Source organism: Myxine glutinosa, chromosome 7 (assembly GCF_964187855.1).
Source record: "Myxine glutinosa chromosome 7, kmMyxGlut1.1, whole genome shotgun sequence".
NCBI classification, from domain to species: domain Eukaryota; kingdom Metazoa; phylum Chordata; class Myxini; order Myxiniformes; family Myxinidae; genus Myxine; species Myxine glutinosa.
This window is the reverse complement of record NC_136267.1, coordinates 102,646,919-102,674,522: the sequence shown is the minus strand read 5'-3', so window position 1 is coordinate 102,674,522 and position 27,604 is coordinate 102,646,919. Positions and strand designations below refer to the sequence as shown.

Sequence of the window (27,604 nt, the reverse complement as noted above, 5' to 3'; positions counted from 1 at the left end):
AGGTGGAGACACGCCTTTCTTCTCCGACCCTGCCTCATGGTCAATGGCGGTAATTGGAGCGGAGGTAGTTTCTAATCGACGAAAAGGGGGAATGGAGGTTTTGGGAATGGGAATGAAGGGAATCTATCTCTTTCACTTGGTGCAATGGAGTACTTCTATTAATGGGAGACACAGCCTTACCCTAAAACACAGAATAAGATATAACTATCGAACAGGGGTATTCTATTATTGGCTGACGTGTATGCTTGTGGACTAATTATGGGAAGCCCTTTTGACCTTTACACAGCTCCGGAGGCAGGGGGCGCAGAATAACAATAATAATAATAATAAAGCACACAATCCAAAAAAACAGTCCTCATATCCGCAACAATATATATATATATATATATATATATATATATATATATATATATATATATATATATATATATATATATATATATATATTGTTGCGGATATGGGATTTGGCCTCCATCCATATCCGCTTGTAAATATTCCCCTATTTCCCCAATACTTCCCAACTATCCCCAATCCCCCATTCCCTAGTCCCATTGTCTGTAAACAACACTCTGTAGCCCCGACCTTCCCCTATTTCCCCCATTAAATGTCGCATCCAGGTTCACCGCATCTCACGTAGACAACTATAGGACATCTTGCTAGTTATTCTTAGTCTATGTCAGTTAAGGACTCGTTTCCATTAATTCTGACTCTTCGTTGCACCAGAATGTGATTGTATGGCACCGTTAGAAAGTTTAGGACCTCCCAATACCTCCCCGCAGCTCTTCCTCATGGTACAACAACAACAACAGCGGCGGCGGCGCGGATAGTGTGCGTCCTCACTCCGGCTTGGTTAGCCGCCATTGAACATGTGCTCCGACGGGGTTACCACGCAGGGGCTCGCTGTCAGCTCCTCGTCAAGGGCGGAGCCCGGTAACCCCCCGCACCCAATCGGAGCGGCGGACCAATTCCATCTGGGGCGGAGCTAACGAGCCGAGGGCGTGTGACTCCCCGCTGGACATGCGCAGGAAGAGGGAGGTGACGTGAGATGCGCCGACACCACGGAGAGAGAAGACGCCACCTCCAAGCGCCGAATACCTCCCCGCATCTCTGGACCGGACCGCGTTTGATTCTGCCCCTGAGCCAGGGTGCACCTTGTGCTATCGACTGCCTGCCCTTCCTTGCCATCAATCCCTGTGTAAGTCAGTCTTGTCCCGTTTGTCTGTGGTCTGTCGGGGATAAGATAAGACTGTGTCTAAGTGCCCATCTTTCTGTGCTATACCTCTTACCGTGTAATCTACCCGTTTCTGCATCACCAATTATATCCTCCTCCGGAGGTCTTGAGAACTGTACCCCTTGTGTCGTTGCCTTAATCCCAGCCGTTGTGTCCTTTCCTTCATTGATTTAGCATAGCGCGACTTGGTCAACGTCGAGTGGAATCGGGCGGGATATGGTTCTAATCGGGGAGTAACTGTGTGGACGCGGTAATACCAAACCGCTCGGTAAACTAACATCTAAAACCGCGTCTGTAACAATATATATATATATATATATATGTTTGTGTGTGTGTCTGCTCACTTATACTTGCCTACAGGTCACAATTTTAAACCGATCTTCACGAAACAACCAAATGGTAGAGTTTGTGGTCCGATAAAATCTCATATATTTTGAGGTCAACCACTTTTTTTCAAATTTCTAAAATCCTCAATTTTCATCCTATTGATCTGAAATTTGAATAGGATTTACATTTTACATATCAGCGAACCGAATTCAACCACAAACCGTTTTTGAGATCATCCTAGGGCCAAAAGGTCAACAACCTTTTCTAATTTCTAAAATCCTCAATTTTCATCCGATTGACTTGAAATTTGAATAGGATTTTCATATCAGTTACTGTATTCAACCAACAACTATTTGAGGTCAACATAGGTCACGAGGTCAACATAGGTCACGAGGTCAACATAGGCCAAAGGTCAACCCTTTTTCGAATTTCTAAAATCCTCAATTTTCATCCGATTAACTTAAAAGTTGAAAAGGATTTTCATATCAGCGAACTGAAACCAACCATCAACTATTTTTGAGGTCAACATAGGCCAAAACATCAACATAGGCCATATTTCTAAAATTGTACATTTTCATCCGATTAACTTAAAATTTGAAGACGATTTGCATATCAGGTAACTGAATTCAACCACCAATTATTTTTGAGGTCAAAAGGATGCTCTACTGAATGCCATTCTACTTTATCCCCTTTTGCCAAGTGTCACTCTGAGTGATTTTTTTCATATACTTATTTGTTTGTTTGTTTATATATACTTCAAAAAACTAAAAAACTACTGAACCAAATCCAACCAAATTTTGAATGTTGCCTTTGGGTGCCCCAAGTATGGTTTATCTATGTGGCATATCTGGGGGATGGGATTCAAGGTGGGGACAAGACCCCAATTCTCTCTATGTAAATGTGCATCGTATTGTGCCACTCCCTGACCAAGGTCCTTGCCAGGTTGCTCAGTTTGGTCTCCGTATGTGTGTGTGTGTATGTTTGCCAGTCCTAGGAAGTCTGGGTAGTTCCATATTTTCATTTCCTAATGATGGAGCTCACTGTGCTCTTGGGAACTTTCAACACTCTAGAAATTGTTTTATACCCTTCCCCAGATCTATGCCTCCTCACAATTCTATCTTGTGTCGTTGGACTTCATGAGGAGCAAGGAGCTCCTTGGACTTCATGGTAGAGTTTTGGCTGCACTGTCAACTGTGGTGTGGTTTTTCTATAGAAATTCTATAGAAATTCTATAGAAAGGTGTGGTTTTTTTTTTTCTAAATCATGTTCAATCAATTATTGTAATAGCCACAGGTGGACTCCAATGAAATTGTAGACATCTCAAGGATCATCAAAAAATTGGATGCATCTGAGCTCAATTTGTAGGGTCATAGCAAAGGGCTTGAATACTTATTGACTTGAGGTTTCAGCTTTTTATTTTTAATTATTTTGTAAGAATCTCCACTTTAACAGTATAGGGTATGTATAGATCACTGTAGATCACTGACAAAAAAAATCTCAATTTATCCATTTAAAATTGAGGTTGTAACAACATAATGTGAAAAAAATTAAAGGGGTGTGAATACATCCTGAAAGCAGTGTACATCCTCCAGGCTGAACAATTTACTTTTTGGACCAAACTGATAGGTCGGATCTGGATTCAGACCTGAATCAAAATCAAATGGGCTTGTTCTTGTCCCCGAACCAACTCATCCACCAAGTTTTGTCATAGCTGATCCATAACATTTTGAGATATCATGCTAAATACCGTTTTTGGCCCCAACTCTCAATGGTGAAGAATCACTTTGAAAAATTTAAAATGCAGATATCCAGATCCATATCTGCACCAAAATCTAATCGATTCATCCTTGTGACACCCCCAACCTGTTCACAGAGTATGGTTTTATATTGCCACCACCACAAACACCGAGTCAGTTAATCAGAGTCAGACAACAAACAGCCAGGCAGACAGACAGAGTCAGGCAGACAGACACAGTCAGGCAGGCAGACACAGTCAGGCAGGCAGACACAGTCAGGCAGGCAGACACAGTCAGGCAGACACAGTCAGGCAGACACAGTCAGGCAGACACAGTCAGGCAGACACAGTCAGGCAGACACAGTCAGGCAGACACAGTCAGGCAGACACAGTCAGGCAGACACAGTCAGGCAGACAGTCGTTTTCATGAAAACATAACTTGTTTTTTCCACTTTCAGTGTAGAAGGTAAAAATGGTATACCAAAAGGAGGATTTATGAGCTTTTAAAAATTGTTGACATAGCTCCCTGGACTCGTAAATTATTAGTATTTGAACAAAGAAGAGAATTTAGGTTTCTTTTATGTACAGAAACCTGAGAAAACAACATTACACTTGAAGGAACTGCGCTCCAACGCGAGTCGAAAGAATTGACGCGACCAAAGACGGAATTCGTCCGAGTTGCTTTATTGAAACAAAACAGCTCAGGTATTCTGACAAGCCCGTTTTTCGGGCAGCAATATATATACACATTTATGTCGGGAAGTTTGCCCGGCAAAAGCTATACCGGGCATGCCCGGGTGTCAAGGGCGAGCCTTGGAAAGGCGAGTCTGGACCTGCCCGGGCGCGTTTGGCTGCGGCCTGGCAAGTCGAGGCTGGGCGTGCCCGGGCGCTCTGGGCGAGCCCTGGAAAGGCGATAGCGGGCATGCCCGGACGCTCTGGGCGAGCCCTGGAAAGGCGATAGCGGGCATGCCCGGACGCTCTGGGCGAGCCCTGGAAAGGCGATAGCGGGCATGCCCGGACGCTCTGGGCGAGCCCTGAAAAGGCGATAGCGGGCATGCCCGGACGCTCTGGGCGAGCCCTGGAAAGGCGAGAGCGGGCATGCCCGGGAAAGACAAGACCGGGCGTGCCCGGGAGGTTCGGGCGTGCCCGGGAACAGTGAGTCCGGGCATGACCGGGAGAGGCGCGTCTGGCCGTGTTCTGGCCGGTGCAAGGCGATTGTGTGCATCCAGCGGTAACCGCTACACACGCCCCTCCAGAATCGACCTGCACCGGCAGGGTCAATTTAAGGGGGGTCCGGATGACCCGGCCGAAGCGACCCCTGGAGGGTCGTGGGGAGGGGTCCGACGTGGTGGTGGGTGGTCGAGCGGGGGGGAACTGTGGACGGGGGGCGGCCTCGCCGCGGAGGAAGGGCCAACCGTGGTGGTCTGTCGACGTCCATGTGCGCCGGTTTGAGGCGGTCCACAGAAATCCGGTCCGGCCGGCCGCCGAAGTCGACGATGAAAGACTTGTCGCCCTGTCGCAGGACACGGAAGGGCCCGTCGTACGGCGGCCGGAGTGGCCCCCGGTGCACGTCATGACGCACAAAGACGCTGTGCGAAGCGCCGGGGGGACGAAGGACTGGGGGCCACCGTGGCGGGACGTCGGCACGGGGGCAAATCGTCGGGCGGCCTCCTGGAGGTCCGAGCACCGGCGGGCGGCGGACCAGGGACTGGTAGCGTTGGGCACGAATTCGCCCGGGACGCGGAGCGGCTGGCCGTAGATGAGCTCGGCGGCGTACGCCTGGAGGTCTTCCTTGGGGGCCGTGCGAAGGCCCAAAAGGACCCACGGCAGCCGGTCGGCCCAACCGTCGTCCTGAAGGCCGGCCATGAGTGCGGCCTTCATGGAGCGGTGAAACCGCTCACACAACCCGTTGGCTTGGGGGTGGTAGGCCGTGGCACGGTGCAGCGTGACCCCCAACGAACGGGCGACCGCGCCCCAAAGCTCAGACGTGAACTGTGGGCCGCAGTCGGACGAGATGTCCGCTGGTGCGCCGAAGCACGCGACCCAGGTGGCGATGAACGCCTGCGCCACGTCGGCGGTGGTGGTGGAGGCGAGGGGCACAGCCTCCGGCCACCTGGTGGTCCTGTCCACCATGGTGAGCAGGTGGGTGAACCCCCGCGAGGGGGGCAGGGGACCCACCAGGTCCACGTGGACGTGGTCGAAACGCCGTTCAGGCACGGCGAAAGGTGCCAGCGGGGCCTGGGTGTGGCGGTGGACCTTGACCCGCTGGCAGGCCGTGCAGGCGTTGGCCCAGTCGCGGATGTTTCGTCGAAGGCCGTGCCAGATGAAACGCGCCGACACCAGCTTCTGCGAAGCTTTCCGGCCCGGGTGAGAAAGGCCGTGGATGGAGGCAAAGCTGCGGCGCTGCCAGGAAACGGGCACGATGGGGCGAGGCTGGCCCTGGGAGACGTCGCAGAGCAGGACGGTGCCCGTGAAGGGAATGTCGGCCAGGCGGAGGCCCGTGTCTGCCGCACGGAGTGCCTGCACCGAGGCGTCGGTGGTCTGGTCGGCCGCCATGAGCGCGAAGTCCACGCCGAGGTGGACCGCGTTCGCGCTGGCCCGAGAAAGACAGTCGGCCATGGCGTTGTCTTTGCCGGCGACGTGCCGGATGTCCGTGGTGAACTCCGACACGGCGGAGAGGTGGCGCTGCTGGCGGGCCGACCACGGCTCCGTGACCTTAGCCATTGCGTAGACCAACGGCTTGTGGTCGACGAAAGCCGTGAACGGGCGGCCCTCCAGGAGGTGTCGGAAATGGCGAACGGCCAGGAATAGCCCGAGCAGCTCGCGGTCGAACGTGCTGTAGTTTAACTCGTTCGGCCGGAGTTGCCGGCTGAAAAAAGCGAGTGGCTGCCAAACCCCGTCCACCCATTGCTCATGGACGGCGCCCACCGCGTAGTTGGAGGCGTCCGTAGTGAGGGCGATGGGCGCGTTGAGCACCGGGTGAGCCAGCAGCGTTGCGTCGGCGAGGGCCCGTTTGGCGCTGGCGAAGGCCGCGTCCATGGCCGCGGACCAAACAATGTCATGCTTGGCCGGCTTGCCCCGGAGGGCCTCGTAAAGGGGCCGCATGAGCTGAGCAGCGCAGGGCACGAATCGGTGATAAAAATTCACCATGCCGAGGAACTCTTGGAGGGCCTTGATGGAACGGGGGACGCGGGAACGTGGTGATGGCCTCGACCTTGGTCGGCAGCGGCACGGCCCCGGTCTTGGTGATGCGGTGGCCCAAAAAGTCAACGGTCGTCGCGCCGAAGTGGCATCTGACTGGGTTGACAATTAAGCCGTGCTCGCTGAGGCGACCGAACAGTGTTCGGAGGTGGAGGAGGTGCTCGGCGCGGGACGTGCTGGCGACGAGGATATCGTCCAGATAGACGAAAAGAAACGGCAGGTCGCGCAGCACGCCGTCCATCAAGCGCTGGAACGTCTGGGCCGCGTTCTTGAGGCCAAACGGCATCCGCAAAAATTCGAACAGGCTGAACGGCGTGATGACGGCCGTCTTCGGGACGTCGGCCGCCCGGACAGGTACCTGGTGGTAGCCCCGTATCACGTCAATTTTCGAAAAGATGACCCGTCCCGCCAAACGGGCGGAAAAGTCCTGAATATGCGGGATCGGGTACCTGTCGGGGGTGGTAGCGTCGTTGAGACGGCGGTAGTCGCCACACGGGCGCCATCCACCCCCCGGCTTTGGCACGATGTGCAGTGGCGAGGCCCACGCGCTATCGGAGCGCCGCGCGATGCCGAGGTGCTCCAACGCGTCGAACTCGGCCTTCGCCACGGCGAGCTTGGCCGGGTCGAGGCGGCGGGCCCTGGCGTAGTCCGGCGGGCCCGTAGTGGGTATGTGGTGCTCGATCCCGTGCTGCACCGCGACGGCCGAATTCGTCCGCGTGAGGGCCGGGAATTCCGCGAGCAGGCGAGCGAACTCATTCGCTGCCGGGAGGGCGCATGCCAGTTCGGTCGGCGCGGAGCTGCTCATCGTGCACGCCAGGGAGCTGAAGGTCTCGGCGTTGACAAGGCGACGACGTTTGACGTCGACCAGCAGCCCGTGCGCGCAGAGGAAGTCAGCGCCCAGCAAAGCCATGGGGACGCAGGCGGTCACAAAAGTCCATTGAAAACGCTGGCTGCCGAAGCAGAGGGTGATGACGCGTGGGCCGAAAGTGCGTATGGCCGAGCCATTAGCAGCGACCAAAGAGGGGCCGCAAACGGCGTCCCGCCTGTCCTGCTCGGAGGCGGGTTTGACGCTCAGTTGGGCGCCGGTGTCACACAGGAAACGCCGCCCAGACGCTTTGTCCCGAATAAACAGCAAGTTGCCCGAGTGGCCGGCGCTCATGGCTGGGAATGAACGCCGGCCCGGCCGTTTCCCGACCTGCCGAAAGTGCACGGGGGCCGGCACGTCCGAGCCTTGTGTCCGAACCTGGCGTGGTAATAACACCACGCCCGGTCAGGTGGAGGCCCCGGCCGTCATGTCGGAAGCGGGCGGTGCGGCGTGGCGGCCGCCAGTTGCACCGGCAGTTCGGCCTCCAACCGCGCAGGGCGCTCGGGCGTCGCCTCGGACGGCGGCGGGCTTCAGGTAACCGCACCGATGTGCTGGCCCGCCGAGGAGATCTTATCGGCTTCCCTGGCGAGGGCGCGGGAATCCGTGATCAACGTGCCATCCAGGGCGAGGCGTACCGGGTGAGGCAGCTGGCGAAGGAACAGCTCGCGGAACAGAAAATCCGGAGAGTGCTCACCGAGCAACGAGAGCATATAGTCCATGCGCTCTGACGGGCGCGTGTCGCCGAGCTCGGGCAGAGCGAGCAGGCGCCGTGCGCGTGCTGCCGGTGAGGGCGAAAGCGTCGAGGAGGAGTGTCTTCAGCGCGTCGTATTTGTCAGCAGCCGGCGGGTGCTCGAGGAGGCTCAAGGCGCGGGCCGCGGTGGCGGAACCGAGCGCCGCCACAACATGGTGGAAGCGGGTGTCGTCCGCGGTGATGCCTCGCAGGGCGAACTGAGAGTCCGCCTGAGCGAACCAAACAGCCGCGTGAGCCTCCCAGAAGGTAGGCAGTTTAAGCGTCACTGCCGTATCCACGTCGGTAGGTCACCAATGAAGGAACTGCGCTCCAACGCGAGTCGAAAGAATTGACGCGACCAAAGACGGAATTCGTCCGAGTTGCTTTATTGAAACAAAACAGCTCAGGTATTCTGACAAGCCCGTTTTTCGGGCAGCAATATATATACACATTTATGTCGGGAAGTTTGCCCGGCAAAAGCTATACCGGGCATGTCCGGGTGTCAAGGGCGAGCCTTGGAAAGGCGAGTCTGGACCTGCCTGGGCGTGTTTGGCTGCGGCCTGGCAAGTCGAGGCTGGGCGTGTCCGGGCGCTCTGGGCGAGCCCTGGAAAGGCGATAGCGGGCATGCCCGGACGCTCTGGGCGAGCCCTGAAAAGGCGATAGCGGGCATGCCCGGACGCTCTGGGCGAGCCCTGGAAAGGCGAGAGCGGGCATGCCCGGGAAAGACGAGACCGGGCGTGCACGGGAACAGTGAGTCCGGGCATGCCCGGGAGAGGCGCGTCTGGCCGTGTTCTGGCCGGTGCAAGGCGATTGTGTGCATCAAGTGGTAACCGCTACACACTTAAAATAAAAATTTACGATACAAATAGAAATAAATCTCAAGTTTTGTGCAAAAGAGAAATTGTGCAAGTCCAGTAGAGTATAGCACAATAGATTACTGTTCTTTTTCGTATGGGCTTTTATATTAAATCAGCATCGCTCTGTCCTGAACTCGGTAGAATAAAAAATTAATAGCATTTCGCACAATCAACCTGATCATAAACTCCCACAAAGAAGTTGAAGCACAAGGCCTGTTGCTCTTGGGATAGCACACTAGCCGACGCAATGCAACAAGATTTCAGCGACAGCTTAGTCGGTGGCAGTTTTTGATAATCGTGGAATGTGAAACACTCGACGAGCCTCGTCAACTACTTTTTATTGTGCATTTCTTTTTTTTTTTTTGTTGTATACAGAGTCGAGGCTCGTGAAAGAGCTAACATTTATCAAACAAACAAATCAAACAAACAAGCAAGCAAAGTATATAAAAAGGGGAACGGTCGACAAGATGGGGAGAGAAGGGGAGGAAGCACACAAACACAACATTTGAGAGCAGGGACATCGGGAGATGTGTGGGAGGGAGAGGGCCTGGGGGGAGGCAGGATAGGTATAAAACGCAAGGACACCAAGGACTTCCAGGAAAGAAGTCAAAAGTCACCTCAAAAAAATGGATTTTCGGTGAAATTAGCGGGGGTAGAAAAGATCAAGGTTTTGGATTGGGGAAGATAAGAGATGGTGGTGAACAGCTGTTTTAAAGACCTGGAGGGAGGAGTGGGATTGAAGAGAGTGAGGGAGTTTGTTCCAGAGGCAGGAGAAAAGAGGAGTGAAGGTGAGCAGAGAGTCTTGATTTTGGCAGTTTAACCATAAGAGGGTTGCAGGCAGATCTTGTGCGACCTGCAGGAATATTTGGGGGACAGAGCTCAGAGAGAGCTGGGGGAGCAAGGCCGGAGAGGAGTCGGTAGAAGACGGATTGGCGACAATCATAAAAGATGAACATGTTCAATTTCATGATGAGTTATCCAGGACATTTGTGCATCATGGTGTAGTGTGTGGCAGTCTGTGACAATCACCAAAGCGGTGAAATGTAGTGACCACTTAAACTTCAGCTTTCAGTAGCTTCTGACCGTAGCGTAAAATCAGCTGCAGCATCTTTTTTTTTTTGTATAATTGAAGTGTATGTGAACTTTGAAGCCCAAAATGGTGTTAAAAGTTCAATATAGTAGCTGTACCATTCCCCTTGTGGCCTGTATTTAACGTGTGTGTGTGTGTGTGTGTGTTTGTACGTGTGTACGTCTGTGTGTGTGTGCGTGTGTGGAGAACACACATGAAACAAGGTCCCACTTTGTGATTTACGAGATAGGATCAGTCAAAGAAAGACTTACCCAGAACCATTCAACTTGTACTTCAGTGTTTGTTAAGTGTTCAAGGCATGGTATCTCAAAGCGTTCTCCAAGTTTCACGTTGACAGTTTTTGGTACAATGAGATCCAATGCTGACAACAGCTGTGGCAATAAACCTGAAAAAGGGAATGGGAAAAGTTGTTGGAGAAAAGTCATGGCAAGGATATCAAATGTTAACGTTAATCTCAATTTGACCAGACTATCGGTCTTATTAATTCCCCCCCCCCCCCCCCCCCCATCATGTTTATACAAGATTGAGGCTCAAGGAAGAGTAGAGGGTGAAAAGGCAGTGTACTATCTAACAATGGGGGCAAAGTTGGATAAAATGAAAAAGGGAAAGGAAAATAAGAGTGGAGGAATTACAGCAACCTGCAATATCAAGGGTTAGGAAGGTTTAATGATGGTAGAAAAGATCGAGAGTAGGGGTGCAAGATAATGAGATGACAGTGCACCACCCACTCAAAGCCCTGGAGGGAAGAGCGGGATTAAACAGCATAAGGAAGTCGGTTCCACAAATGGGAGAAAAGAGGAACAAAAGTGGTGAAGGGTGCAGTAAGACTACATTTTGAGAGTTTAACATGGAACACATCAGGAAGAAGGCATGCATCCTGGTTTTGCTGACGAGGATGGAGGGCTGAGAGAGCAGGGAAATCTGACCGAAGCAGAGGCCTTGCGAAAACAACAGAGAGGCCAACAACCTATCAGCGATATAAGAGCAACAGTCCTGGTCTGACATCCTGTTTGAGATTTAGGTTCTTCAACCATGACCGAGGGGAACAGCAGCATACACAGAGTTGAGTGGCCAGGTCAGAATCAAAATTGTTCAGTGATTTGGATGCATGAAAAAAAAAAAAGGATTGATGTCAACACCAACGATGGAATCCATGACCTTGCTTATACAGCAATTGGAAGTAAGCTTACTTGTCCTGTAGTTAAGAGTATCTGAGTATGCACCCTTCCTGTGGACATGTAGGGATATTTAATTACAACTTCGATGCAGATTGGAGGCAGCAAAATGGAGACAGGATAAAGTATGCAGACACAGGTGAATCAAGAGCAGCACAGCACGATTTGACATGGTCACCGATGCCATATGGCCCCATTACTGAAGCAGAGTCCAACTTCCCTGGTTAGGACCTTGGCAACGACGAACTTCCCTGCAAATGTCTACTGTTCTTCTTCTTCTCCAATTGGCTCATCTGATCATATGTTTGTTAAAGTGGATATCTATCTGGCCGTCCCCAGAGAGCCTCCTCAGCACCGACGAGTCTGGCATTTCACTCATGCTGACTGGCATGGTCTTCAAGCAGCCATCAAACTTCTAGTTTGGTCTCCCATCTCTGCTGTCTATGACATCAACTCATCCTGGGAATTCCTCCAAAGAAAATTGCTCTCTCTCTCTCATGCACAGATTTATCCCATCTCGTCTTCAGTTGTCATACCCTTCCTCCCACCCATAGTACACTGAAGCTAGTGGTGAGGCTTGTGTACTTGTGTACTTGTGCACCAAACCCATCGCTCTGTATCCACGTTATCCAGTCAAACCCCGCTGCTCCTGGACTGTGTCCTTCTCTCCTGACAAGGTGGAGATGTTTTTGTCAAACCTCGACTCTGATTCTGCACCCGGACCAGACGACATCAGCACACGGGTCCTAAAATCCTGCACTCCCCTCTATCTCACCCTCTCTCTATTCTATTCACCCTCTCTTTTGCTCAAGGTCATCTGCCATCTGCTTGTAAATCAGCAAACATTACTGCTTTACACAAAAAAGGTGCAAAAAACAGATCCTTGCAACCACAGACCAATCAGCCTGCTCACAATCATCAGCAAGGTCATGGATTCCATCATCACTTCTGATATTAAATCCTTCCTCTTCTCCAATGGTTTGATATCAGATCATCATTTTGGGTTCAGACCAGGTCACTCTACTTTGGACATGCTCCTTCTGCTGTATCAACAATGAATGGAGGTCCTCAATGTCAAACAAGAAATCAGAGCCGTCTCCCTCGACATATCTCGTGCCTTAGATACGGTCTGGCACCCAGCTCTGCTCACCAAACTCTCCCTCCTCTTATGGTATCCATGAAAATCTCCACGCATGGCTCGTGGACTTCCTCTCCTGTCGTAGTCAATGTGTGATTCTGAATGGAATTCTCTCATCTCCTCTTGCTATCCAGGCTGGAGTTCCTCAAGGTTCTGGGCCCTGTGCTTTTTCTAATCTTCATCAATGATCTCTCCGACTCACTGGAAAATCCTCCCTATCTCTTTGCTGAAGACTTCACCCTCGACCGCTCCATCTCTCATCCCGTAGATCGGCAGTCTGCAGCCTCCTCACTCTCTGCAGATCTGGACAAAATCACAGACTGGTCAAGCAAGTGGAACATGTCTTTCAATCCTGACAAATCCTACACTCTCACCACGTCTCTCCGTAAAGACCATCTGGGCAACCCTCCAATCTACTTTCTCAACAATCCTCTCAAAGAAGTTCTGTCATTCAAGCGTTTGGGTCTCACTATATGCCATGATCTTTCCTGGGAAAACCACATTTCCAAGCTGGCCTCCAAAGCCAGTCGCCGACTGGGCATTCTCCGTTGAGCGAAGTCCTTCCTTGGCACAACTGAACTCCTCACCACATACAAAGCTTTCATCTGTAGTTTGATGGAGTACTGCTTTCCCCTCTGGACTGGTGCTCCTGCCTCACACCTAGCTCGGCTTCATGCTGTTGAAACCAAGGCTTTCAGGATCATTGGCATCTCCCGTGATGAAGCTGATTCAGAGGCTCTTTCACTCTCTCACCACAAGCAAGTGGGTGGTCTTTCTATCTTCTACAGACTCTTCTCCAGCTCGCACCCCCTGCTCTCTCTGTGCTCTGTCCCACAAATATTCCGGCAGGACGCACAAGATCTGCCAGCAACCGTCTTCTGGTGAAACTGCCAAAATCTAGGCTCTCGGCTCACCTTCACTCTTTCATTCCTCTTTTCTCCCGCCTCCGGAACAAACTCTCACACTCTCTTCAATCCCACTCCTCCCTCCAGGGTCTTTAAAACAGCTGTTCACCACCATCTCGTATCTTCCCCTGTCCAAAACCTTGATCTTTTCTACCCCCATTAATCCACCCCAAACCCATCTCCTTCAACTTTCCCGTTTTCTTTCCTGAAAGCCTCTGTAGTGTCCATCTTGTTTATCCTGTGTACCCCGCCCCAGTCCTCTCTCTTCCATAGATGTCCCTGTTCCCAACTGTTGTTGTAATTCATTCTCCCCCCCCCCCCCCCTACCCCCCTTGTCTCCCACTCCCTTTTTATATGTTCTATGTGTTCGCTCTCATACGAGCCTCGACTAAGCATAGAAAAAAGTCAAGATTGGACAGAATTTTGCCTTTCTTCGCAGGTGAGGACAAAGTCCATCAAACTGTAGGTATGGGGGTTAATATGGGTTCGAAATACAATATTCAGAGGCAAAAAATCTGTCTTTGCTCAAGGAAAGTCTCCAGTGATGTAAGTTGAGGTAAGGGAGATGAATGAAGGGGGAGCATACAACCAAGATGGACATGACAAGGCACCAACTCCACATTGAGGAAGGAGACTGGTTGGAGTGTTAGGTATTGTGATTTGCAAGATAATATTTTCTGGTTTCCCTCAGGATGGACATACACTTGTTGTGAGCCTCACGGTGTGACCGAAAGTCACCCTCAGTTAGGGTAACCTTTCCCAATGGTAAAGCAGGCTGTTTGCCCACAGCAGACTTCGTGGCATTGTGGTTGGAACATCTGCTGGCACCCAGAAAGGTGGCATCTTTGGCACGCAGAGTGCAATGGGAAGTTACATCAGTTTACTGAAGGTAAATGGGTGTGTTTGGCTGAAGTCATACCAATGACTTTAAAATGGTATGGGCTTCTACCTGGTTTGACATTCAGCATTTAAAAAGACAAAAGCACTGACAAGCCCCATAAGTTGGCATCCATGGGGAGGAGGACATTCCTCCTAAGAAATGCCCCTCTGAGTGTGGTGAGAAAGGTGGTGCCATAGTTGCGACGTCGCTTGATCCCAGAATACTCCAGCAAGTGACGGCACTTCCCTCAAGACGAGTGGCTCTGTTTGTTCCATCTAACAGTCTTGTGTTGTCTCATATGTTTGTCCATATGTGTGAGATGTACATCGCTGCTTGTTGAAGACAGGAAGATAAAAGTAGAAAGAAGAAGACAGGAAGATTTTTTAAAATAGCATAGCGATTGGAAGTTCAAATGTAGTATATAGTAGTTGTATGACAAGTATATTTTTTGAAATACAATATAATAAAGAGGGATAAAAAAAAACTATTAGTGGTAAGGAGAATGGCGAAGAGGAATGAAGGGAAATAGGAAGAGTGAGAGATACCAAAAGAAAGCAGATGGACAGTACAGGCAGATCACAGGCAATGTACTGTATCATCCAAACAAGTAAAGAAAAGCGAATTTTCCATAGACCTACAGAGCTTACAGGTACATTCAGACACACTAATGCGTTACAATAAATGAATGAAATGAGACACCAGGCCATCTACATAATGAAATTTCACGTAACCATTTTCATCACGTAACCTGAATCACGGAAGATAGTTCCAAAGTAAAAGTAAAAAAAAACCGCTTCAAGACTGCCATGAAAATCTGCATGTTCAAATCAAGAATAACTCCAGTACATAATGAGGATTTGATCACATCAAACAGCATATAATGTGATGCCTCAACAAATGCGCTTTCTACCCAGTGAGCTGATCAATTGTTATTCGATATGATGATATAATTCAAGGAATGCACAAGAGTGGTCGGACTTTGGACTTTGAAACAAAAAAGTAGGCAAAGCTACTGGTGCCTCAGACTGAGAATTATTACTGCCCCAGAACAATTTTGAGAATCGAAATACTCACAATTTTTGCATAAGCAGAACGAATGATAGACATTCACAGCCAGGTTGACATTTTAGTAAAAAAAAAAAAAAAAGAACAGGAAGTTGTGTCAGATTGATAGTAGAGACAAATAGTTGCTTCTGTTTTTGAAAGGGATTACATATGATCATACATTTCTTGATTGATCGATACAATAAAGCATGGAGGAAGGTGGGGCAAATTGAAAAATTGAATGGTAGCAGTGTGAGAGGAGAGGGAAGGTATATAGAAGGAAAATATAGTCAGGAGAAAATGGAATAATAGTAGAGCAAGAAAGGACGGGCATGTACAGGACATATAAAAGGTTGGCACAAAGGGTGTGAAAATTCCACCATACTTGTACAACATGAATAAAAAGTCGGGAAAACCAAGTTGTTAAAACCTTCAGTCTACAGACAACCATAAACACCTACAGACAGTAAACCGAGAGTCCCCTCCAGTGAAAGCGGTAGGGGACTTACAAGGGGGAGAATTGCTTGGCAAGACATGTCCCTACTGTTGCCAATGAATGCTCTTGGTCCAAGAACTCAGCAATTGCTGCAGAATACGTTGCAGTCTCTGTAACTTATCATAATAAAGCCATGTACCAAGTTTCAGTTGAATATGTGAAAGGATATGGGAAAAATTCTGGAAAACCATATGTGCGACGGACAGATGGACAGAAAACCTATACTCCCCTCTGGTGAAACATAGAGGGGAATAATAATACGAGTTCCCTTACAAAGAACTTTGACACAAGAGGAGGCCATGATTGCAAACTTCTGGTTGTTTGTCCATGCTCTATACTTTTAAATGCTGATCCTCAAGCATGGAAACAGCAAGTAACATTTCAAAAGTGTTTGGTTATGACTCAGCTGAGGTTCAAACCACCAACCTCCTCGACTCAAAACGGATGCTCTTAAGCCACCAAGTCTGGTTTAATACCACCACCACGAACACCGAGTAATTTAATCAAAGTCAGACAGCTACCGAAAACAGTGGGGATACGCATGCATCAGTGTTTTCAATACTTTCAAATTAGGCTTCATTTTGAAAAACTACTCCAAATTGTTGAGCATTTACTATAAGAGTTTGAAGATGTTTTAGGTTATACAGAAGTTAATGTAAAATTTGAAATGTGGTCAGAAAACAACAGTTCTTAAATGTTTTTCAGGAAAGTTTATTGATAAATCGAAGTAATGAATGGAAAAATATGAATTATTGAAAAGCTAGAATTAAAAAATGTATATGGATGTTTGTTGAAGATTTTAGCCAAAGCAAAGCAGAGTCAAAGGTCATAATATCCTCCAAATTATTTTTCCATCAAATGCACTCCCATCTTTTTATTTTTACCCCACGCACACAAAGAGAAAAGCGGGGTTAAGCAATTGGCTCATGTACATCCGCCCATCTGTCAGTCTGTCTGTCTACAAACGTCAATTTATGATCAAGGAACAACTTATTTCAATTGAATGTTGTATTTTGAACACAAACTGGAACATGAATGGGAAGACAAGTTTGCCGTTTTAACGTACTTTCTCTTTTAATTCGTCATGATTGCACATGTGCAAAGAGGAGTGAGATAATATTTACCCTCGCCAGAGAGGGTATTGCATTTGAGTTTGTTTGTTTGTCTGTTCAGAATAAATATGATTTTCTCTGCAACTGTTGGTCCGATTGACAGGAAATTTTCACCATCAGGTGCAACTCCACCTGTATATATATATATTTTTGACAATTATGACGTCATAGGTCACGTGGTTCAGCCGCCATCTTGGAAAAACCGAAAAACTTGGCACCTCTATATCTCCGAAAGTGCTGAATCTTACTATAATTCACCAAATGTCCGTCCGTCTGTCTGTCTGTCTTTTCGAAGGTACCGTAAAAACTGCTGACCCGATCTCATAGTCCCTATTAACCCCCCCCCCCCCCACCCCCATATATATGGGGTTAATAGGGACTATAAGTTGCTTTTAAAAAAAACAAGAGAGCACTTTCAACCCAAATATCAACAAATCAGTATGGTTATCAATTTTCAGCGAAAAAAGTTTCCGAACTTTTTTTCAGTTTGTGTCCCTATTCACCTTGCTGTCCCTATTCACCCCATTTTATGGTACCGTTGCCTTCCCTACTCTCTCGCTCTTTCATATTATTTAGTTCCATTAATTGTTGTATTCAACAATGGTCCGACTCCAACTTTCTAAGCACCTTTTTAGCTTTTACCCTCTGTCATATCGCTTTTTAGATGAAAAAAAGGTCAGGTGTGTAACCCCAAAAATGAGAGAGCTCAAGGAATTTTTTTAATACTCATTTCAGACAAGTTTGAATACAATTTCAATACAATTTTGCCATACAGTGCCTTCAGAAAGTATTCACACCCCTAAACTTTTTCACATTTTTTTGTGTTACAGCCTGAATTTAAAATGGATATTTTGACATGAAGATGAAGGACCTGGTATATGAAACGTTCGGCAATGGAAACACATTTTACTATCAGACATGTAATTTGAACGCTGTGCACAAGAAAAAAAAAAAAAGAAGTCAAGCAACTGCAGTGTTCAGATATCCAACTTGAGTAATTAGCACAAGTGGGAGTTTGTAGTAACATGGTAGGTTGATGGGAAAACAAAAAGAGAACTTGAGGTCCGCACCGATTTCAAACAGGTATAAAACCCAAGATTCATACAAATACAAGCTATATAGATGGCTCTTAGCTTTATTGCCAGCAAGCTACGAAGATGAAATAAAAGATACATAAAAGCTAAAAACAAGATACCTAAATTAAAAGTGCCACACAATTAAGACTTTGCAAGAATACCGAATAGTTTGCAATGAAATAGAGGTCACATGTTAAAGTAGTGTTGAGTGGGTTATGGAACAAAGTCTCATTCATTGGCACAACTTCTACATAATGCCAACAACAGCCATTTCCTTTTTCACATGAAACACATTAAAGTTACTCAAAAGGAAATTTTTTGCCAGAAAGATTAAAGTTAGTTTCCTGGTATCCTCAGGATCTAAGAATTTTTTTTTTAAACCCCAAAACAAGGGAAATAAATATCAGAACATAAAAGGAAAAGAAAGAACATAAAATAAGATATGACCTTTTTTCGAGAATCCCAAAGGCCAAAGGTTGATTAATTTATGAAGGACTGATTAAATAGTTTCAAAAAGATGCATTGTAAGATGGACAGCAGATACGATTAAATATCAGCATTTATAATAACTCCTTTGTTTTCTTTTACAACAATTAAGTTACTAACTGCATGACCGTTGTTGTGTATGCAGGGTGCTGGCAGGATAGCTTTAAGGTATGCACACTCACCTTTGAGTCATCCAGCCTAGGTTCTATATCTAACCCAGATATAAACCGTCACCCTGGGGTTTCGCATGCAGGGCATGGATCAATATGTGCACCATCCATCACAAGGATGATAAGACGAAGAACCCCTCTGTCAGCACTGGTTGTTCTTTCAGGAAGAGTGAGCGAGTTATCACCAGCACCCTCAACAAATTAAAATTTCTCCTTCAAATACAAATGTCAGGCCTGGATAGCTGGTTCGTGAAAGACCTGGCCAAAAATGTTCCCTTGCTGACACCACAGGAAGCTGGGAATAGTTGATATCGTTATAGTATTTGTTGATATTGTTGTTGTTGTATCCCGGTGTGTACCCTGGTTTAAAATAGGTACACCGTATCCTTGCGTGTCGTAAGAGGCGACTAAAAGGGTTGGCGTCAGGAAGGGCGACCGGCCATAAAACATTGCCTCAAAAAGGGAACCATGACATTTACAACTACATATGGGCAGGGTACAGCCTGAAGTACCCCGTGGCAGATCCCACTCCCTCTAGTCAAAACTCAAGGTGGGGAACCCGGTCGAAGCAAGGGTGGAAATCACTCCATTTATGACGACGAAACGTCTGATGCCCGACGTAGAGATCGGTTTCTTAGGTTTGGGACAAGGAATGCAGGGACAATGACAGGGAGATCAGGAGAAGTGGTGGAAGTATTGGTCAGAAGAAGAGTGGACATATGTTTTGTGCAGGAGATGAGATGGAAGGGAAGTGGTGTGAGAATGGTGAAGGGTAGGCAGGGACAGAAATACAAGTTTGTGTGGCAAGGGTGCCCGGAAGGCGTGCATGGTGTTGGTGTCCTGTTTTCTGAGGAGTTTGTAGACAGTGTGGTGAGTGTGACGAGAGCGAGTGAAAAGTTGATGATGGTGAAAATGACGATTGGAAAGCTCTTGGTGAACGTCATCTCGGGATATGCTCCGCAGGTCGGTTGGAGCGATGAAGAGAAGGACAAGTAGTTCTGGTGGGCAATAGAGAAGCTGATGGAAAACGTGAAAGATGAGGAAGTTGTTGTGGTAGGAGGAGACTTAAATGGACATGTGGGAAGGAGTATGGACGGTTTTGAGGGAGCTCATGGTGGTTAAGGATATGGTGTGAGGAATGGAGATGGTGAAAGGATTTTGGAGCTTGTTGATGGAGCTGGTTTGTTGATTTGTAATACTAAGTTCCAGAAAGCGGATAATAAGCTTGTTACATACACGCCAGGTGGGTCGACGACAACTGTTGACTACCTGATGGTGCGTACACGAGATAGGGGGCACCTGCAGGACACAAAGGTGATCCCGGGGGAGGAGGCTGTTTCACAGCACCACTTGGTTGTCTGCGACATGAGGGTGAAAGGTGCGAGGAGAGCTCGGCGGATGACGTACCAACAGAGAGTGAAAGTGTGGAGGTTGAACGAGGTGATAGTGAGGGAGGCATTAAAAGAGAGGCTGAGTATGGGAGAGGATGATGTGGTTGGATGTCAATGAAAGATAGTCTCTGTTGGTAGCCATTGGTGAGGTATGTGGATGGACAAAAGGACCACCGAGGCACTCGGAAACATGGTGGTGGGACGATGAAGTTGGAAACAGGATTGACGAGAAGAGGAAGAAGTTCAAGGAGTGGCAGAAGGCGAAGGGTACGGGGGCAGAAAAAGCAGAGCATGAAAGTTATAAGGCAGCCAAGAAGGCTGCAAAGAAAGAGGTAGCAGAGGTGCAGGAGGCATGTAGGAAAATGTTCGGAGAACGCTTGGATTCGGAAGAGGGTCAGAGAGCGGTATTCAGGATTGCAAATCAGATAGCGAAAGAGAGGTGCGATGTGATGGGGGTGAGTTGCTTGAAGGATGAAGTGGGAAAAATCGTTATGGACCCAGATGGAATTAAAGGAAGATGGAAGAGATATATGGAATTACTGTTGAATGCAGAGAATGAATGGGATGGCAACATCGAGAGTAACCCAGTTTTAGGACCAGCAGAGAAGATAACTGAGAAGGAAGTTGAGGAAGTGATAAAAGCAATGAAGAGTAGAAAAGCAGGAGGGCCGGCAGGAGTTGTGGGAGATATGTTGAAGGCAGCGGGAAGTCGGGGTGTGAAGAGAATGACAGAGATCTGTAATCTGGTGGTGAAAGAAGGCCGCATTTCAGTTTATTGGGAACTGAGTACCCTCGTCCCTCTATATAAGGGGAAAGGTGACCCTCTGGACTGTGGCTCGTATCGAGGAATAAAGTTATTGGAGCATGGAATGAAGGTATTGGAAAGGGTGTTTGAGAGGAGGATAAGGAAGAAAGTGAAGATCGACGAAATGCAGTTTGGATTTATGCCAGGAAGAGGAACGACAGACATGCTTTTTATTGTAAGGCAGTTGCAGAAGTACATGGAGAAGAGGAAGAAGTTGTTTCTTGGGTTTGTCTCTCTGGAGAAAGCATTCGATAGGGTTCCACGCGAAGTAGTGACATGGGCATTGAGGAAGTTAGGAGTGGAGGAATGGTTGATCAGAGTAGTGATGGCAATGTACGAGAGAGCGCGCACAGCTGTAAGGACGAAGGACGGGAACAGTGGCGAGTTTGAGGTGAAGGTGGGAGTGCATCAGGGGTCGGTACTAAGTCCATTACTATTTGTAGCTGTGATGGAGGTGCACTACTATTTGTGGCAAGAGTAGTAGACAACCACCACACGAAGAGGCCCCCTCGATAGTTTCTGAAGTCGTGGATGATTAATGCACATACGTACATGCATGCCAATTTATTGCCTCGACTTTCAGGCATGTTATAGGTTGGGCAAGTGGAACATGGCAGCACTACACTAAAACCAAGTGTGACAAGTATATTCATGATGCAGTATACACTAAACTATGATCATCCAAGTGTGACTGCTGAGATGAGGAAGACGATTGTGATGGTGCAAAAGTATTGCAGCCGAGCTATATAAATACACAATTGGTACGTATATGACCGTCTATACCAGTGCTTCTTAAACTGGTGAATGGTTCACCCAAAGGTGAATTAAATTTTTTATTCATTATGCCTTTCTGAACGACTTGATGACATGAACCTTATTTAATGGTGAATACGGGGAAAGGAAAATGGAACATAAACAAATCATGAGGAGGTGAAGTCGGGTGTGAATGATATTTTGTGATAACGACTCGAGGGTGAATGGCATTGAAAAGGTTTTGTGAAACAATGAACTACGCGCTATTGGCTAGGTTGGAGATTCTGTACATTGACGAGTATAATTAAAAGGACAATGACTTGCATGGTCGTTGTGCAGGTGTTTTAGTGTGTTCGTTACTAACATCTGGCCATGACCATCATGACCCATTCCCTGTCCAATATGTACAGTATTTCATAAACACATAATTTCATTGATATGTGAAAATTAATTTTGTGAAAATATTCTTCACAAACTTTTTTGATAGAGTTCTTTATCAGGACATTCATTTATCTATTCAGTGATACTTTTAAAAACAGAACAAACTAGGCTGGTGTCAGGAAGTCAGCTGCCATCCTTTTAACAGGGATCAAAGAGCAATACGTAAAGTTGTTAAACCATCCAATAACATTAAAAATGGCAAAAAGATTATTTTTGACAAATTATTAAATTGATAGATAGTTGCTCACTGAGGTGGTAGCAACTATGAAGGCAGGAAAGTATGGGTCTCAATTAGGCCCAGGTGGTTGAGACGAGCCACCCACAAACCAAAGCGGTCAGATATTCTTGCATTAGTGAAAGAAGATGAAATGAAGAGCGAGCAATCTGCTCCTCATACAATTATAAACTTATGAAGTGGAACATATGTCCAAGTTGCGCTGAAAATTGAACCAAAATCTCACTATGGACAGTTTCATTATTTCTGTCGATGAGAAGCTTAAAACATGGAAGAATTAAATTACAATTATAATCGCACTGTACAACAAGATGATCTGTTCCCACATATGGAAATACAATTCCAGGTAATTCTGGAGTGGTGAGAAGGGAAAATGGCAAAGATGGAGTGAGTGAAGAAAACAAGATTTAAGAATGAATGATATGAGTATTTGAGGGAGGAAAGACAGAGCTTAAGAATCACAAAGGTTGAACTTCCTGTTTTACCATCATAAACAATGGACTATTCTTGGGCTTCCTTCCCCAATGACACTTCCAGGAATGGTCCGGAAGGAATCTTGGCAAGTACATCTCTGGCAAAACCGGGAACTCAAATAAAAATTTTTTTGACTTTCACTTGGGAACAATAATCCCCAAAAATATAACATAATAAAAATAATAAGAATAACAATAATCGACTATTTTGAGAGAGCGTAGTTTGCCTCAGATTTTTAGAAACGTTTGCTTCCATGAATAACCCATATTAAAAACAATACAATGTTCACAGTAATATTACTATGGTAGACTATCTAAATACCATAGAAAGTGGTGCTTAAACTTTTTTGTCCATGACCCAAAATTCGAAATCTCATTCGCCTTAAGAGCAAAATGGTACCGGTACCGATGATAAAATTTGTTGGAGGAAACACTTTCGACGTGAACCTCCCCCCACCCCCCTCAAAAAACGGGATATTGAGGGGGGTTTTCAAGTTCGGGTCACGACACGAGGTTTGGGAACTCCTGGTCTATGATTTACGTGCAGAGATTTGACATTTCATTACGTTATGACTCCTAGTAGCCAATACCACCAGGAAGAGCACTACACGATTTAAGCCTTGATTACATACAAAAACCTTCATTTATTGCACAAATTACTCACCCCTTGCACAGACTGTGGATTGGCAGGACCACTGCCTTGATCTCTCCTGGAAAAAGAGCCCAGCTTGTGTACATGAAGCAAAAACATGTGTACTGCTTATGTGTGTGTGTGTGTATATATATATATATATATATATATATATATATATATATATATATATATATATATATATATATATGTGTGTACACACACACACACACACACACACACACACACACACACACACACACACACACACACACACACACACACACACACACACACACACACACACACACACACACACACACACACACACACACACACACACACACACACACACACACACACACACACAATGGATTATATAGCTCAGATAAATAAAATTGTGAAAATGAGACTTCTGAAGACGTCTTAAGCTTACCAGAAAACCAACATGGCAGACGTATCAATCTTTCTTCCCGACAATTGCGTCTGGTGTCAAGCGAAGTCTCCAGCCAATGGATTTGAAGGCTTTATTACATTTTTAATAATATATGCACAGAGTCCTGAGTCCATAATAAGTACTCCAAACTGGTCGGCGTACTCATTATGGATTCTGTGGACATTTCCAAACCGCAGATCGTTTGTGTGTGCGAATATATATATATATATATACACAAAAACCTTATATAAAACAATGTGCATCTGTGTATTTGTACATACGTCTGTCCCATTTCATAAGGACGATTTCAATAGAGTTTTATAGCCCCTTCTCCCCTCCATATCTATTACCATCGCCAGATACATTTCCTGTGCGACACGCTCCGAGATTGCCCCTTGCATCAAGTGATCCCAACTTTCATTATTCTTATCCATCCCAGCACACCTTACATTTATTTACATCAAATTACATTGCAAACACTTCAGCCAGCATTGCAAACACTTTAGCCAGCATTGCAAACACTTTAGCCAGCATTGCAAACACTTCAGCCAGCATTGCAAACACTTTAGCCAGCATTGCAAACACTTTAGCCAGCATTGAAAACACTTCTGCCAATCTTTTGCCAATCTTTTGCTCAATCCATGAAAGCATTCAGATATTTCTGAATCTGGTCACCCCCTCCTATCTGCTGTTTACACTAACTCCAAGTTCTGTGTCATCTGCAAATTTAGGAATGGTTGTTTTAACATTGTAAATTTCATTTCTGACCCTTGACCCCAACGTCCGCATCGTTGATGTATTTTATTATGTATTAATCAGTTCTCGGATGGAGGTGATTATAATTGTCCTAGAACTGATCCCAAGGCCTTAGAGTATTCCTTGCTTCCCATCACTAAACTACCAGCCAATCCATCCTCATCTTAGCTTCAAACAACCTCCCATGACTATGGTTCTTAAACTTTTTTGGCTATACACCGCACAATCGCACATGACTATGGTTCTTTTGGCAATATATGGCTATACACCGCACCAATCCATCTTCATCTTAGCTTTAAACAACCTCCCATGACTATGTGCTACATCATTAAAAGTTTCTTGAAAATCCAGATAAACGACATTCTCTGTCTGCACTTCCCTGATCCACCCCATCACAAACTCCTTCATGCAATCCCAATACTCAATAGATTTGTCAAACATGACCTCCCTTTGGTAAATCCATGCTCACTGCCTTTAATTCGTTTGAATATATTCAAATATAGCCGACTGTAGTTCATGATTAACGTCTTCCGCACCAACTTAAGTCTGCCAAACAGGTCTTTCGTAAAACGAACAAGCCGCGATCCACCGTTACGAGACATATTGGTAATGGTAAGCTCCTCGGATAAAACACAACACCTGTTCGATTAACCGCCATAAACGCACAATCTTCCGTACCTATACACCGCACCATCTGTATTCTTTTGAAACGACACAAGCGGAAGGTTGTGAGTTTTATACTTATAGTCGGCTATTGATTAAAACATGTCATGTTTTTGAAGCACTTTAAAAAAAAAAGCCGCCGTGCAACAATTGAAGGAAACAAAATCGAAAGAAAAAAAAATCGCACCACGTGGTGTTTGCGTTCGCTGATTCGCTCGGATAAAAACGCGCGCTATCGAAAATAAAATCCAAGGGTATAACGACGACAGAGTACAAAAGGGATGAGGTTTAAAAGGTGAGAAATAATATTAATAACAAAAGACAAAATAATAATATAATAACACCTCACCAAAATAGACGATGAAAAGAGTGGGAGTAGCGATCGTGAGAAGCATGGCGACCTGGTTGGTGTCGGCACGAGAACAGAACGACGCGACACCAAAGCAACAATATCCGAACTTGATCGTTCTACTTCGACTGAGATCAGCTTCTTCCGCATCCGCACATTCTTTGTGGAAATCACACTCTTCCTGGAAATCCCCTCATGCACCGGCGTCACATAACCACGCCTACTTCTTTGCTCTCGGCATCGCTTCGTTGAAGAGATACTTCATTTCAGGGCAAATATGGGCCACATATTTATTGGCGCTGAGGAAGCGCCTCTACTCGAGCGAATGACTTCCAGCCAGTGTAACGCTAATTCCTGTCACAGGAATTCTGAGATCATATAAGTGGGCGTGGCAGTTCCTGATTGGTTCGTGTTGGGGGACTTCTGGGAGAGGCTTCATAAACAAATATCCACCATTTTATTAACTCGCATAGCTTTGAGGCCTGCTTAGTTAGGCCCGTGCTGTCTTTCTCCCTCACACAGGTTTATTTCAATTCTAATTCGATATATCATTTCATTTTTAACAGTCGCTAACATAGTGTTAGACTCGGTTGAAAAAATTGCCAAGATATATTTTTTTTAAATCGCTGCACGGTCGGTCATACACCGCCTAAAATAACAGACGGGAAAATGGCGAGATATATTAAAAATTCGTGGCGGACTTTCCAATTCCTTTGCATTAATTAAATAAAATAATTCTGTATACTGATTTTTATTGTCATATTCTTCATTATGCCTATGTACTCTGAAATAATGAGGAATCGGGAATAACAAAAGTGGATATGTCAAATCTTACTCGATCCCATATTACATGTACTTTCATTGCATACAAATTATACTTCCTCCTAGAAATTCCATGCCCGAACCTCAGCGCAATCCAAGAGGATTCACTTGTTATATACACACTGCTGGTGAGAGAGGAGCGAGAGTAGTCGAGTGTTATAGATTGAGAGAAGGAAGAGAGGACATCGGACTGTGGATGGACTCAGACAGAGAAAACGAGGAAAGATAAGAGAAGAAGCACCGCCCACTTTTAGTACGTACTAAATATATGGCTCCGAATGCGAAACTGATACGTCACAAGGTAACTTCCTCTCGAGCACGATACCAGACATCGCTCACTTATTTGCCATGCATTTTGCACACGATTGCGTCACACGCTCTCGTGCGAGGTCTAACGCAGATTCGAGTTATATTTTATTGCAGACGAGCCGTGTGACGACCCGTCGCTTTGCCATGGTTTTAATCAAAAAGAAAGCATGTTGCACCCCACAAACATATCCTGCTCTAACCTCCAGGGGGCTCTGCATTTGCATCAGCGGCGCAACCATGCTTCCAAAAAAGAATGCTGCCCACACCCATGTGCGAAGTACGAAAGAAGAAGAAGAGGATTAGGAGGTGAAGAAGAAGTCGGGTATTCACCACTTTTCGCACTTGGGGTATTATTGCAAAACCACTTTTCGGACTCAAGCTAGCATTGAAAACCACTGTCGGCACTTGTGCTGGCTTTGGAAACCACTTTTCGCACTAGCTTTAGTGTTGCAAAACCACTTTCCACACTTGTGCTCGTGTTGAAAACCACTTTTTGCACTTGGGATAGTAATTAGTATTGCAAAACAACTTTAAGCACTTTGCGCTGGTGTTGCAAAATCCACATTCCGCACTTGTGCTGGCGTTGAAAACCACTTTCCGGACTTGCGCTAATGTTGCAAAACTACTCATCGCCCTCATATTTGTGTTGAAAATCACTTTCGGCACTTGTGTTGGTGTTGCAAAACCACTTGTCTCACTCGTGTTAGTGTTGAATAACCACTTGTCTCACTGGTGTTAGTGTTGTAAAACCACTTTCCGGACTTGTGCTGTCGTGGAAAACCACTTTACGAAATTGTGCTGGCATTGAAAACCACTTTTCGCACTTGTGCTGGCATTGAAAACCATTGTCTGAACTTGTTTTAGTGTTGCAAAACCACTTTCCACACTTGTGCTGGCATTGAAAACCATTTTCCGCAATTGTGTTGGTGTTGCAAAACTACTTTCCGCACTTCGTCTGGTGTTGAAAACCACTTTTCGCACTTGTGCTGGTGTTGCAAAACCACTTGTCTCACTTGTGCCAG

The 27,604-nt window shown here is 46.5% G+C and overlaps 2 protein-coding genes across 3 annotated transcripts in view; both read right to left on the bottom strand.

Moving 5' to 3' along the window:
* LOC137431617 (CD166 antigen) overlaps positions 1–25,827 on the bottom strand; it is a 113,918-nt gene extending 88,091 nt beyond the window's left edge. For both annotated transcript variants that reach the window (XM_068123139.2, XM_068123140.2), the window contains exons 1-2: positions 25,452–25,827; positions 10,288–10,421 (exon numbers count right to left, since the gene is read on the bottom strand). In XM_068123139.2, the coding sequence (XP_067979240.2) occupies positions 10,288–10,421; positions 25,452–25,497 (180 nt within the window). In that variant the 5' untranslated portion in view covers positions 25,498–25,827. The remainder of the gene's footprint in view (positions 1–10,287; positions 10,422–25,451) is intronic.
* The window catches only part of MRPS31 (mitochondrial ribosomal protein S31), a 396,402-nt gene that overhangs the window by 229,631 nt on the left and 139,167 nt on the right, over positions 1–27,604 (bottom strand). The window lies entirely within an intron of this gene.